The 12,068-nt window shown below is 47.4% G+C and overlaps 4 protein-coding genes across 4 annotated transcripts; 3 read left to right on the forward strand and 1 right to left on the reverse strand.

Annotated features, from left to right (window-relative positions):
- Positions 1 to 633: 633 nt before the first annotated feature.
- V1508DRAFT_221747 (uncharacterized protein) lies at positions 634 to 5,852 on the forward strand. The gene is made up of 4 exons (XM_066936268.1): positions 634 to 1,228; positions 1,279 to 1,840; positions 1,892 to 3,810; positions 3,858 to 5,852. Exons 1-4 carry the CDS (start codon positions 936 to 938, stop codon positions 5,671 to 5,673), a joined length of 4,590 nt encoding a protein of 1,529 aa, XP_066798257.1. The 5' UTR covers positions 634 to 935; the 3' UTR covers positions 5,674 to 5,852.
- A 283-nt stretch (positions 5,853 to 6,135) lies between these two features.
- V1508DRAFT_410521 (Uroporphyrinogen decarboxylase) lies at positions 6,136 to 7,718 on the forward strand. Its single transcript, XM_066939332.1, has 5 exons — positions 6,136 to 6,371; positions 6,422 to 6,456; positions 6,516 to 6,540; positions 6,591 to 7,102; positions 7,157 to 7,718. The coding sequence occupies exons 1-5, from the start codon at positions 6,320 to 6,322 to the stop codon at positions 7,619 to 7,621; spliced, it is 1,089 nt and encodes a 362-aa protein (XP_066798258.1). The 5' UTR covers positions 6,136 to 6,319; the 3' UTR covers positions 7,622 to 7,718.
- On the reverse strand, positions 7,635 to 9,189 carry V1508DRAFT_410526 (uncharacterized protein). The gene is made up of 5 exons (XM_066939333.1): positions 8,839 to 9,189; positions 8,455 to 8,790; positions 8,163 to 8,402; positions 7,918 to 8,104; positions 7,635 to 7,867 (listed from the first exon to the last, which is right to left on the reverse strand). Exons 1-5 carry the CDS (start codon positions 9,144 to 9,146, stop codon positions 7,742 to 7,744), a joined length of 1,197 nt encoding a protein of 398 aa, XP_066798259.1. The 5' UTR covers positions 9,147 to 9,189; the 3' UTR covers positions 7,635 to 7,741.
- Positions 9,190 to 9,464: 275 nt separating this feature from the next.
- On the forward strand, positions 9,465 to 12,057 carry V1508DRAFT_402259 (uncharacterized protein; the record flags this gene model as incomplete). The annotated part of the gene is made up of 9 exons (XM_066938474.1): positions 9,465 to 9,532; positions 9,590 to 9,689; positions 9,742 to 9,907; positions 9,961 to 10,365; positions 10,416 to 11,338; positions 11,391 to 11,654; positions 11,705 to 11,790; positions 11,846 to 11,886; positions 11,939 to 12,057. 9 exons carry the CDS (start codon positions 9,465 to 9,467, stop codon positions 12,055 to 12,057), a joined length of 2,172 nt encoding a protein of 723 aa, XP_066798260.1.
- Between the last annotated feature and the right edge of the window lie 11 nt (positions 12,058 to 12,068).

Genomic DNA, 12,068 nt, shown 5'->3' on the forward strand with positions numbered 1-12,068 from the left:
TAATTAATTGTGATGCGAATCAAGGATTAGTGTGGGTTGGACAACATGGGATCCGAACTCAATCGGCCTCGGAAGATCGGATCGCACGGGATGATCCGAGACGGGCAGGGCCTGACAGAGTGAGTGTGTGTATGAGCTAATCCAAATATTATAAAAATAAATAGTTAATATGATGTTAATAATAATAATAATAATAATTGCGCCACTGTCGCGTCACGGGGCCTTCCCCGCACGCGCGCGTTCCGACTCGCGTGTAGTGATCAACGGCGCGCCCGGCCGAAGTCGCGTGTCGCGTTCTCACCATTTTCCGCCGGCGGAAGTATACCGCCTCCGAACGAAAATAATGCCGATGCAAGTCGCTTAGCAAATTACTTCTCGGCCTCGAGTTAGGAAGTTCTGCCGCAAGCTTGGTCACCTGGTCCAACGCCGCACTGCCAACGCCCTGTGACGCCGCTGTTACGCCATATGCACACAAAAAAGTGCCCACTCGTCTGAACGCCTCCCCGACGAGTGCAAGTGTGACGAACGACGATCGCACTGGCTCACTCCACGCCAGCCTTCGAATTGTTAGACCCTAACCGCGATCTACTGAATCTGTGTTCCCGGCCCTAGTTGTCCATACTCTTCTACAACTCAATTTCCTTCTCCCGGACGATTCCTAAAAGTGCTACAGGTGCTCTCCGACCGTCCATTAGTTGTGCGGTAACTGCGTCGGCTCCTCAATTACCTCCAATTCACTCGTGCGTCACTCGAATCAGCATCGTACGCGCTTCTCTCTTTTCCAATTCCTGATAATACTCCTCTGGAGGGGCGAATCTCCTTTTGCCAACCCCCCTTTTCTCGCCGTCAAATTCTGTAACTATGCCGCGCCGGTCTCTGTAGTTGCAGATCAACCTGTGACGGCCAATTACTCTTTCTTCTTTACTACAAGAAACATGGCAGAGTCGATGGCTCTCATCTCCAGGTCGCTGTCCATGCCCAGCGAAGCTACCGGAATCAATGACGACTCACGGAGCAGATCCTTGTCGCCCGCGTCTCGAACGCGGTTGCCCTCGGTCCAGCATCCACGCCGCGCTTTGTCATTCAGCGTAATAGATCCGAGGAGGTCTTTCTCCGGCGCTTCAAGCGAAGCCACTCTCTGGCGAGCGCGGCATGTTAACGTCATTCTCGAACTGGATCTGAATTGCAATATTATTTGGGGTAGCAAGTTATGGACAAGTGTCATTGGGTATGCTAATAATCGTGGTAGATGATCAGCAATCTAACATGTGCATGCAGAATCGACATACAGGATCTAATAGGAAAGCCGATCTCTGAAGTACTAGTCGGCGATAAAGATGTCTTTCAAAAGGCAACCGATGCCATGCTGGAGAGTAACAGCTCCTACCGCTTGCGGTTTACTACTCATCGCGGCAATCTCTCACCTGATCAGGACGAGCTGGAGTCGGCTGCTGTCGTCAATGATCTGTCAACTCCGAGTAGTACCGCAGTCACGTCGAGGACGAACTCTACATACGCTTCCACCACCAATTCGCGTCGCAACTCGATCATTAGGGAGGAGGATGCGAGTACCGTCGATGTTACGCCAAAACCTATGACGGCCGGAGTAGATACCGGCTCGTCGACGATTATGCGGCATCTAGCAATGCCTTCGACATCAATTCCACCACCATCATCCTTGTCTGCTCATGGAAAATTTGTTGGCGCCAGTCCGCTCAAGATCTCTACGTACTCCCAGGAATCACATGAAGACACCACGGAAACTACACCTCACAAGGTATTAGAAATGGAGGGTCAAGGAATCATCATTTTTGATAGACATACTTTGGAACCTTGCTACGTATGATAAGTTTATCTTCATGCTATGCACACTCATTACTAACTTTAATAGTCCATGTGGATATTGAAACCGTACGTCGAGCCGCGACGACCAGTCGTCGATCTTCCCCAGCTGCTTGTCGATTCCCTTGGATTTGGCGCCAATTTTCTCGCAAGCTATCTATCCCGACTGTCGCAGACTGGCGTAACGGACCCGAAAAACTTTCCAATGCAAGATCCGATCATGTGCCGAATATGCGAGCGGCACATCCAGCCATGGTGGTTTGAGCGGCATTCGGAACTTTGTCTCGTCGAGCATAAAGCCGAGCGCGAGGTGCAGCCATGTCAGGACAATCTTCGTGAGCATAGAGCGTGTTTGTTTGCCATATTAGAGCAATTAGAAGGACAAACGAATCACGATGGAGTTGTCGAATATAGAGGAATGCCTCTTGTGCCACCTCCGTTGCACAGGTCTGGATCGTCTCAAAGATTTCCCCTGTCGCTCTCGCATTTGAAGCATCTTGGTAAGCATAGGTCGCCGGTTCGAACGGTGGAAATGCTCCTGGACTTGTGTGACATCTCGCTGCTAGTCAATACCCCGGCCCTGCGCGACAGTAATCGTACGTCCGATGGAGATGGCGGCTATCAAATCCGAGTGCATTCGCCCGAATCCGAATCTCGTTTGAAGCAAGTCCTGTCATGGCACGCGCCGTCGACAGTCGAGGGTGAAGGTTTGGTACTGTTATGCCTAGACACAGAGCGAATTGCAAAAGCTAAAATCGAGGCTATCCTTCGGTTGGGCAACACAATCACATATTCCGAGAAAATTCAGCGAGAACTTAGTGTTCTCGTGAACGAGACTATTGAAGAGACTGTCTCCCAGATAATGCAGCAACAAGTCGACGAAGCTGATCAGAGCGGTGATGAAGATATCGCGTCTGACGTAGAAGATTTTGGATTCTTTTCGGGATATATGTCTCAGCAGTTTAGAGACGACTATGGTGACGAACGTGTACCCTCGCCCAGTCCAGGCGGATACAACTATAGCGCTATGTCTGCCACGTCCGGATCCTCGCCACGAGAAACACTGACGCCAAAATCTCTATTCACGTCGCTGAGCAGACCGAAGTCTCGCAGATTGACCATCCAGGACGAAGAAGGCATGGAAAGTGACAGCAGTCGTTCATCACTATTCTATCTGCGTGAGAAGGCCGATTCTCCTGTCAGTGAGCCCGAAATGCCAAGTCGCAATATCCGGACCCGAAAAAGCAGTGCAAGTTTGTTGTTTGGCTCGCCGCATCGACAAAAGTCGCCGTCAATCTCTTTCTCGAAATCACCGTTGCTGAATCAGAAGCTCAAGTTATCGTCCACGGCAGATAACGGGTCGAGTACTTATAGCAACACGAGCAGCACTACTGCCCCTACAGACAGTATCAATAATATCTCATTCACTCCGCTCACATCTCCGCTTCTGTTCCCGATTGATTCGTATCCAGAGCTTGGGCGCCATCATAGACGCAAATCTTCTGCGGCGTCAGATTTCTCGAAAGCTCCTGTGTCACCGCTGTTGTCGTCAGTCACGCCGACCATTCGTCCGGCGCAGCCAAGCATCAAAGACTTTGAAGTCATCAAGCCTATCAGTCGTGGTGCATTCGGCAGCGTCTATCTGACCAAGAAGAAGAGTACTGGCGACTATTTCGCGATAAAGGTTCTCAAAAAGTCAGATATGATTGCGAAGAATCAAGTCACGAACGTCAAAGCGGAGCGTGCCATCATGATGGCGCAGGCTGAGAGTCCATTTGTCGCGAAATTGTTCTTCACGTTCCAAAGTAAGGAGTACTTGTATCTCGTGATGGAATATTTGAATGGTGGTGATTGTGCAGCGCTATTGAAGGCGTTTGGAGGTGGATTCCCGGAGGATTGGGCGAAGAAGTATATTGCGGAGGTGGTGCTTGGGATTGAGAATTTGCATGAGCAGGGTATTGTACATCGGTATGTCTGTTCCTACGGCTTTCGCAAATACAAGCTAACAATGATAGTGACCTGAAACCGGACAACCTGCTGATCGACAAGGACGGCCACTTGAAGCTCACTGATTTTGGTCTTTCGCGAATGGGCTTGGTCGGACGGCAAGCCCGTGCTCGAAACGCGAGCACGATCGATCCGCCTGATATTTTCCAGCAGGGCCAATTCGGCGGCCGGTCGATGTCGGTTTCCGCACAACTGGGATCGCTTGATACGCCAATGTATGTCGACACCAATTTGGGTCTGGGCATATCACCCGGTTCAACGCCGGTCATGCAGCCAACTGATTCAGGGGCGCAGTTAAATGTGCCGGGGTATTTCTCCCTGAACAAAAGCGCGCTGAGCGAATCATATTCAAAGTCGCTATCACTATCTAACTCGGCCCCGAGAAAAGGCGAATCGATAAACTCTATGCTAAGCTCTTTCAGTCTAAGCAATCCTATGTCTGCGGCTCTCCGGCAGTCGAGCAAAGAGAAGGAAGACGATATACAGAGCACGGCAAGCTCAGTATCCAGCGAAGTTAGTGGCATCAATGGTCTCAGTATCATGAGGATGAACTCTCATAACAACTCCGGCTCGGGCTCTGGCTCTGGCTCTGGCTCGACGACGGCTTCGTCATCAATGCCGCCGCCACCGACTCCAGCACCGCAGAATATGGCGTTGTTCGATCCTGCAAATGACGGTAAGAAGTTCGTCGGCACGCCGGATTACCTAGCCCCCGAGACGATTATGGGTACGGGTCAGGATGAAATGAGCGATTGGTGGTCGCTCGGATGCATTGTGTTCGAGTTTCTGTGCGGATATCCTCCGTTCCATGCTGACACACCGAACGAAGTTTTTGAGAATATTCTTGCTCGAAAAATCGCGTGGCCGAATGCCGAAGAAATGCAGTCACTGGCTCTGTCGCCTGAAGCTATTGATCTGATCGAGAAGCTAATTTGTACGGACCCTGAAAAGCGTTTAGGCGCAGAGACGTGGGGCCAGGTTAAGCAACATCCTTTTTTTGAAGGGATCACTTGGGAAACCTTGTGTGATGACGACGCGCCGTTTATTCCGCGGCCGCTTCACGAGGAGGATACAGCTTACTTTGACGATCGCGGGGCAACTTTGCAGACGTTCCCTGAAGAAGAGAATGAAGACTCTGATGCGAAGAAAGACGGCAAAGGTCGAGGTCACCTGGCGAATTCCAGACGGTCGAGCGAGCGCGAGTCTAGTTCTGAGTCAAGCAGCAGGAAAGATTCGTCCGGAAGTGCGGCGAGCGGGACTACCGCGCCGACAAGTTCGAGCACTCGCTCAACCAAACTATTACCGTTACATATTCCGCATCATTTCCGGGGTCGTCGAATGCGTCGTTTGAGTGAACCTGTACCGGCGGATGATTTCGGGTCGTTCTCGTTCAAGAACTTGAATGTGTTGGAGAAAGCCAATAAGGACGTCATTCGGCGACTGAAATCTGAGCATTTGGAACAGATGAAATCGCCTGTTTCGCCCGCGCAGCCATCTGGGCTTATCGAGCCGTCGCCTGTGAAGCCTCGCAACGCGTCAGTTGGGTCGCTTGGTGCAGCCATCTCACTGAACTACGGCAAGCGGCCGGGATCCCCGTCCAGTAGTTCCTCGAGTAGTTCGAGTTTATACCGCAACGTCTCACCGAGCAGGAACCTCGCACATCTCTCAATCCCGTCGTCCCCGCTGACTACCTCTGTCCCGATTAGCGCGCCGTACGATATCGACGATGATCGAGAGCAGCCCTCGAGCTCGAACTCAGTCATGGGTAGTCAGTCTGGCTCGCCAACAAGCTCGCGCAAGGTGTCGTATTCGTCGTTTAAATAAGTTGATTTGCATAATTTCTGATCTACGTTTACATTTTATTCAATAGTCTTTGTCATTTTTAGGATTCCAAAATATAGGCTTTATGTTTGTTAAGGGTTGGGGTTTACTGTTTGTGGGGTCTATAGAACGGGTGGTGTCCACGGATTGGCGTCTTTAGTGTGGTTTTGTGTTCCATATTTACATTCCATTCATTTTATTTGGCACTGTTTCTATCACATTTTTCTTGGCTTTGTTTTATTGGCTTCTTTTTATGTCGCTTGTTGATGCATGCATACCATACACGGGGTGGGGTTTGCTATTGCGAATATTAGTTAGGATGCATGTATTAAGTAAATAACGTATGTAATTTCACTGGCGATGATTGGCAGTTTCATGAGCATACTTGTTGTGGATAAGAACGGGAAGGCAGGACTACAAATGCGCTGTGTAAACTTAAATCCGCTGTCGACCGAAACAAGGGTGGTTAGGGGATTAGCAATGACGGGGTCTGGACTCGTAGTCGGTAAATCCGAGCATCTAGTCCGAAGCACCGGGAACACTTGGGCAGTATCTCCATCGGCAAAAAACCAGACGCGGATTGACGATTTGGATGTTGTAGTGGCTGCCTATTTTGTAAACTTCGTATAATACGCAAATCTCGGAAAATATGCCTGACTTTGCACCGTTAAAGAACGATTTGATTCTTCGTGCTGCACGAGGTCGGTTACGTTACTCTAGCAACAAGCCGCAATTGCTAACAATTCAGCAGGAGAGAAAGTGGAGAGACCGCCTGTGTGGGTTATGGTAATGGACTTACTATTTTGAAGTTGGTATGCATTGGTTTGCTAACCAATGATATTCAGCGACAAGCCGGTCGATATCTTCCACGTATGGTTGCAACTTGTTCAGCCGTCATGACAGACTAATGAAATGCATAGAATATCATGTAGTGAAAGCTGGGAACGATTTCTTTGCATGCTGCAGAAACCCGGAGCTCGCGTCCGCAATCACCATACAACCTATCGACCACTATGACGGTTACGTGGATGCGGCCATCATATTCAGCGACATCCTCGTGATCCCGCAAGCCATGGGCTTGAAAGTCGACATTCTCGACAAGGTCGGCCCTCATTTCCCTGACCCATTGCGCGAACCCTCGGAATTGGAGACGAAGTTGACCAAAGAGGTTGATGTGCTGAAGGAACTCGATTGGGCGTTTAAGTCTATCACGGAGACAAGACTTAAATTGAATGGACGCGTCCCGCTGTTAGGATTTTGCGGTGGACCGTGGACGTTGATGGTGTATATGATTGAAGGGGGAGGTACAAAATTGTTCAGGTATGCGAAAACGTGGCTATACGCACATCCTGAAGCGTCGCACGAGCTATTGTCGCGGATCACCGACGTTGCGGTCGAGTTTTTGGCGCAGCAAGTTGTTGCTGGCGCGCAGGTAAGTGACCTAGTGTTAGATGCTTGTCGAGAAAAGGTAGTAACGGGGTGATAGATGCTACAAGTGTTTGAGTCCTGGGCTGGCGAGTTAGGACCAAAAGAATTCAAAGAGTTCTCTTTACCGTATCTGCGGATCATCAGCTCCCGGTTCCGCAAACGCCTCCTGGAACTTGGTATCACCGAGCACATACCATTAACTATTTTTGCTAAGGGAGCATGGTATGCACTGGATTGGCTAGCTGACTCTGGCTACGATGTTGTATCTCTGGATTGGCTTTTCGATCCCAAGGAAGCTATGAAAATAACAAATGGCCGTGTCGTTCTTCAAGGTAACCTTGATCCTGGAACTATATACGGGTCCAAGGAGGTTATTACTAAGAAAACTGAGGAGATGATCAAGGACTTTGGCGGTGGAAAGCAGGGATATATCGTCAATCTCGGACACGGAACACAGCCATTTTTCGATCCCGAGAACCTGGGTTGGTTCTTGAAAGAGGTTCACCGAGTTGGATCTGCATGATTGGCTAAGGAAATTTCACAATGTAGCGTTCGTTTAGTCTGTACAGTATGATATATTACATTATGCATTTCATCCGATCTGTCTAATAGTCGTGCACCAATTTCTCTTGCCTTGCCGCAACTAATGCTCTGCATGTTTCCGTAGTAATGCAATGGAGTGCAGCGCTACTACATCGTCGCGGGACGCAATAGTAAAAGATGCCTTGTCGAAGATCCTTTGAGTTATTTCGGAGTCAATGACGGTGAACTACACATGGTTAGACAAGGAAACAAACTTGGAGTATTACAATATCATACCTCTCCCTTCTCACTGATTGAATATTTCTGGATAAGCGGATTATTGTCGCTGGTGTCGTCTATACTAAGCCACACTGTGCCGTCTTGTCCTGTAACGGCGACGTCCAAAATGTTGCTGGAGAATTTGTTGACATATTCCAGTTGTCGTGCCTCTTTGTGTAACTTGAATACTAATAATAATTTAACACTGTGAGGGTTAGCAATTATTTCGTCCAAATATAAAGCTGGCGATAGATGACGCTTACGTCTCATCATATGCGAGAACTAGCTGAAGTTCCGGCACTTGCCAGATACCGGAGACTGCCACTTCTGCGATTTGTTCTTCCGATTCATCCTTGTCAGATTGCGGATGCAGAATAGAATGAATATCGACCTTCTCTAATAGCTCTCCAGTTGTCCAATCCCAGTGCGCCAAAAAATCATCGCCGCCGCCGGATATTAATGTGTTCGGCGACCACGATGGAATCAGCAATTGAGACACGTACCTAAATGCTATTAGCTCATTTGGTCAAAAATGCAAGAACTCGGATTTTATACTGTTCATGTCCAAAACAGAACGCTTCAATTACGTAGGACTCTGGATACTTCGTCACTCGAATATGCTCGTCGCGATCACTTGAGATGATATGTCGCAATCCCTTTTGATCTTCGGTTACAAGCAGATCTACAAGCATTGACACATGCCCCAGTATTGGATCTAGTTCACCACCACTTTCGCTTTCTGAAACCTCCGATATCCTGGAAAGTCCGGCGGTTGGAGAATATGCAATGTCCCGAATAGGAACAGCGTACACATCGCCAAATTTGTCGCCCAAAAGAACGGTCGAACTATCGCTTGTGATATCTATAGCAGATGGCCGCTTTGGAAAATTTCTATTCATGTTAGATCATAGCACGAACATTTTGAGAGGAACGACCTACCGGATGTTCACTACACTTAGATCCGCACGGAGAACAACCAGTGACTTTTGCTCGTCCGTACTGCCGACCACATATTGTCCGTCTGGTGAGCAAGCTAGAGTTCTAAAAACATTGTGCTTATTGTCCTGTGTCTTCGTCTTTTTCTTCTTTCGCTCTTGTGGATCGTCGTCCTCTTGTGGTGTCGGAGGAATCCACTCATTTATGAGATTCCCAGTTACACTGTCGAATTTTTGAATACGCTCACTGACAGCTAGATAGAGCGCATTGCTATGAGGATCGTACGCTAATTTTTGAATCGGGTGTTTCATTTTTGTTGTGAATTGAGAATGAATTATTCAACAGAAATTTTCGACAGCTTTTTCGGTGTCCGCTTTTCGTGCGGCTCATGTCAATACACAAACCTCATCCTGCTTACATCAATAATAAACTGTCTCCTCGCATATACATCGTGACCGCGCGCCACGAACGCGGTCCCTTCGCTCATCTCGCGTCGTCCTTGACTCCAACCATTGCTGTCGTGCTGCAGCCCGGCAGGGGTCAAGATTGTTGATATGCACTACTCATCTACCGTCCTTGTTCTTACCATTTATATTGCCATTGAAGTTACTATAACTGCAAGATTGTAAATGTCGTTCAGTTTTGGTCCTGACGGCATATGTCCCGAGGGACGACGAGCTGTTCTCTGCGAGCTTACGTGGGTGCCAGACAGTTTCGTTGCTGATATAACTATTTTTAACTTGTTACGTTCTAGAGATGAGAATGGGATAGGGCAGCGGTTATTTAAGAGGCCCAAGTTTGACGATCCTGGTGACGATATTATTGATGTGTTGGATGAATCCTACCCCTTGTCGGTATGACGCGCCGTTGCTACAATTGCGCGAACTGTGCTAAAAAATCGAACAGTCGGATAGCCCAACGGATGAAGAGTCTCAGGAAGTAGAAGGGAGACAGTGGGGAACGCTTTATGTGGACGCGTTTATGACTGCATTAAACACTGTCTTGGAGAACGAGAGTTATCTGTTTGATGACAATGAGCACCGCGTTTTCGAAGCATTCAAGGATCTGGAAGGTCTGCAATACTCTTAATTGATATTATTAGATAAATAGAGCTAAATTTTAAAGACGACTGCAAGAAACTTTATGTTCGGCTATTTCTTCGTCGGCGCAATAAGTGGTTTCGGATCGATATGCTAAGTTATCGGGAAATATTGGATCTACAGGGGGCCTGGATGGGGCTCGTGAAATCAAGCATTTTTGCCTCAAGTTTATCTTCAGTACCTGATATAGACATAGAGGAGATTCTCTCTCTCTTCAACGTTGATGAGTTAAAGTACCTTGGTAGGCAGTTGAATTACAAAGGATTTAGAGGATGTAATAAGAGTGAGATGATTTTTGCATTGAAAACCCAATCTGAGGGCCAGTCATGTTTGGACCTATCTCAAAGTGGATTATCGCTGCTCTACGATGGGAGAGGTCGAAGACGAAGTCGATTGCACAAATTATTGAAGGAGTCCATGGAAGTACTAGGTATACAAGAATTTCTAATGACGTTGCCCTCGTTACTTACATTCGTCTAGGCCCATGTGTCATGTTGTGTGAAGGTCCTATCGCTGTGTTCGAGAGAGCTCATTTGGTTTTTTTTCGTGCCACAGATTTCAATGAGAAATCTCTCAGAAAATTGATCCTTGCCAGAATATCAAAGAGGAATTTTCCGGAGTATATGGTGTTCCGCAGTACAGAGGTTTTTCTCAGCAGGCAGGATCTACTGGATTATGAAAATGTATTGGAGATTCAGTCGCAAGTGGATGATATATTCAATTCTGGAAATATTTCATCAAAATTGCAGACCTTATATGATATTTTAGAACCAGTAAATGAACACTGGCGGAAATGTCTCTCTTCAACTCATGTGGGTCACAATGAAGAGCGCGATCATTACTTGATCCGGTTCACCGCCGCGTGGAGTTATACGAGGATGATGTATAAGCTAGCAGCGGTTTTATCCAGGCTTGGTCGACATAAAGAAGCGCATAGTATTTATACAGCTCTACTAGGTCAACGCATATATCGACGCGGGAAGAGGGGAGATTGGTACCAGAGAAAAGCACTTATTGAGAATTTGTATATGTGCGATGATAAAAAGAACGTCAAGGAAGCCCGCCTTTGGAAACGAAAGTCACTAGCAACTTGCGAGACAGGTCTGCAGGATCCTGATACGCATATGATCTATCACTACGACTTACAAAAGCGAATCGTGCGACTAGAAAGGGAGTTGCGCGTCCTACCGAAAGATAAGCATGTATTTTTCCATGTGGCTCTTAAGGAACCAATTCGCAGGACTTTCTATGGTATCCGAGTATCCGAAGTAGAAATTGGCCGAAAGACCACCTGGCGGAATCTCGAAGGAGAGGAGTGTTCGGTAGAAGAGATGTGCCTCTCAAACTATAGGGCCTTGGGCTGGAAAGGCTATCATACTGAAGGCGGAATAATCAAGACAATTGTAAGTACGAATTTTCAAGTCATTACCTTGCCTCAATATTAACCGTGATAAGTTTGCATACATCTTCTGGGATATTCTTTTCCTCCCAGTGCCATATGTATTTGAGACGGAGTTCCAAAGAGCTCCGTTGGATTTAACCACGGAAGCCTTCTATCTGAGTCGAGCCAGTGAAATTAATCGCAGACTTGCTGATATTGAGAATAATCTGGCAGCAAAATTTATCTTCGATGTCTATGATCGTGAATTTGAACGGAAAACTGAATGCGTCGGAATGGATTGGAATTTCGATATTCACGAAGTACTAGAGGCCGCGGAGGTATGTCTCGCGCATTTTCAGATTTGGGGTAGCTGCTTAACTGTGACCAGTGTATTGGCGGACATGCATTATCGGCAATATGCAAAGTTTTTTGCGAGGAATATGGGCATCGGTCTGCGGGAATGCCGGATCTTTTGTAAGTATTTACTTGAAGTGATCATTTGAAGGGAGACTGACATGCGATTTAATAGTCTCTGGAAACCTGAGCAGAAGAAATGCTTGTTTTCAGAAGGTCCGTAAGGCATTGATGTCATTATTCAGTCCGTATACTAATAATTAATCAGTAAAATCGGAAAATGATCGTCTGTCAGACACTCAGAGACTTTGGATTGATGTGCTTGTCGGAGCAAGTGTCTCGGTGGAGCTATGTGCTGGGCTTGAGAAGAAAGACGATGTGAAATAAATATGCAGCAA

Source organism: Lipomyces doorenjongii (genome assembly GCF_038497915.1).
Source record: "Lipomyces doorenjongii strain NRRL Y-27504 unplaced genomic scaffold V1508scaffold_5, whole genome shotgun sequence".
NCBI classification, from domain to species: domain Eukaryota; kingdom Fungi; phylum Ascomycota; class Lipomycetes; order Lipomycetales; family Lipomycetaceae; genus Lipomyces; species Lipomyces doorenjongii.

What these genes read in the sequence shown, in the direction of transcription:
- V1508DRAFT_221747 (XM_066936268.1), top strand. Translation starts at nt 936, where the DNA reads ATGGCAGAGTCGATGGCTCTCATCTCCAGGTCGCTGTCCATGCCCAGC. An exon ending in TTATGGACAAGTGTCATTGG is followed by an intron (nt 1,229 to 1,278) that starts GTATGCTAATAA and finishes ATGTGCATGCAG; the next exon opens with AATCGACATACAGGATCTAA. An exon ending in GAGCAGGGTATTGTACATCG is followed by an intron (nt 3,811 to 3,857) that starts GTATGTCTGTTC and finishes TAACAATGATAG; the next exon opens with TGACCTGAAACCGGACAACC.
- V1508DRAFT_410521 (XM_066939332.1), top strand. Translation starts at nt 6,320, where the DNA reads ATGCCTGACTTTGCACCGTTAAAGAACGATTTGATTCTTCGTGCTGCA. An exon ending in AGCCGGTCGATATCTTCCAC is followed by an intron (nt 6,541 to 6,590) that starts GTATGGTTGCAA and finishes TGAAATGCATAG; the next exon opens with AATATCATGTAGTGAAAGCT. An exon ending in AAGTTGTTGCTGGCGCGCAG is followed by an intron (nt 7,103 to 7,156) that starts GTAAGTGACCTA and finishes ACGGGGTGATAG; the next exon opens with ATGCTACAAGTGTTTGAGTC.
- V1508DRAFT_410526 (XM_066939333.1), bottom strand. Translation starts at nt 9,146, where the DNA reads ATGAAACACCCGATTCAAAAATTAGCGTACGATCCTCATAGCAATGCG. An exon ending in GTTCTCGCATATGATGAGAC is followed by an intron (nt 8,105 to 8,162) that starts GTAAGCGTCATC and finishes TAACCCTCACAG; the next exon opens with TGTTAAATTATTATTAGTAT. An exon ending in CAATCAGTGAGAAGGGAGAG is followed by an intron (nt 7,868 to 7,917) that starts GTATGATATTGT and finishes AACCATGTGTAG; the next exon opens with TTCACCGTCATTGACTCCGA.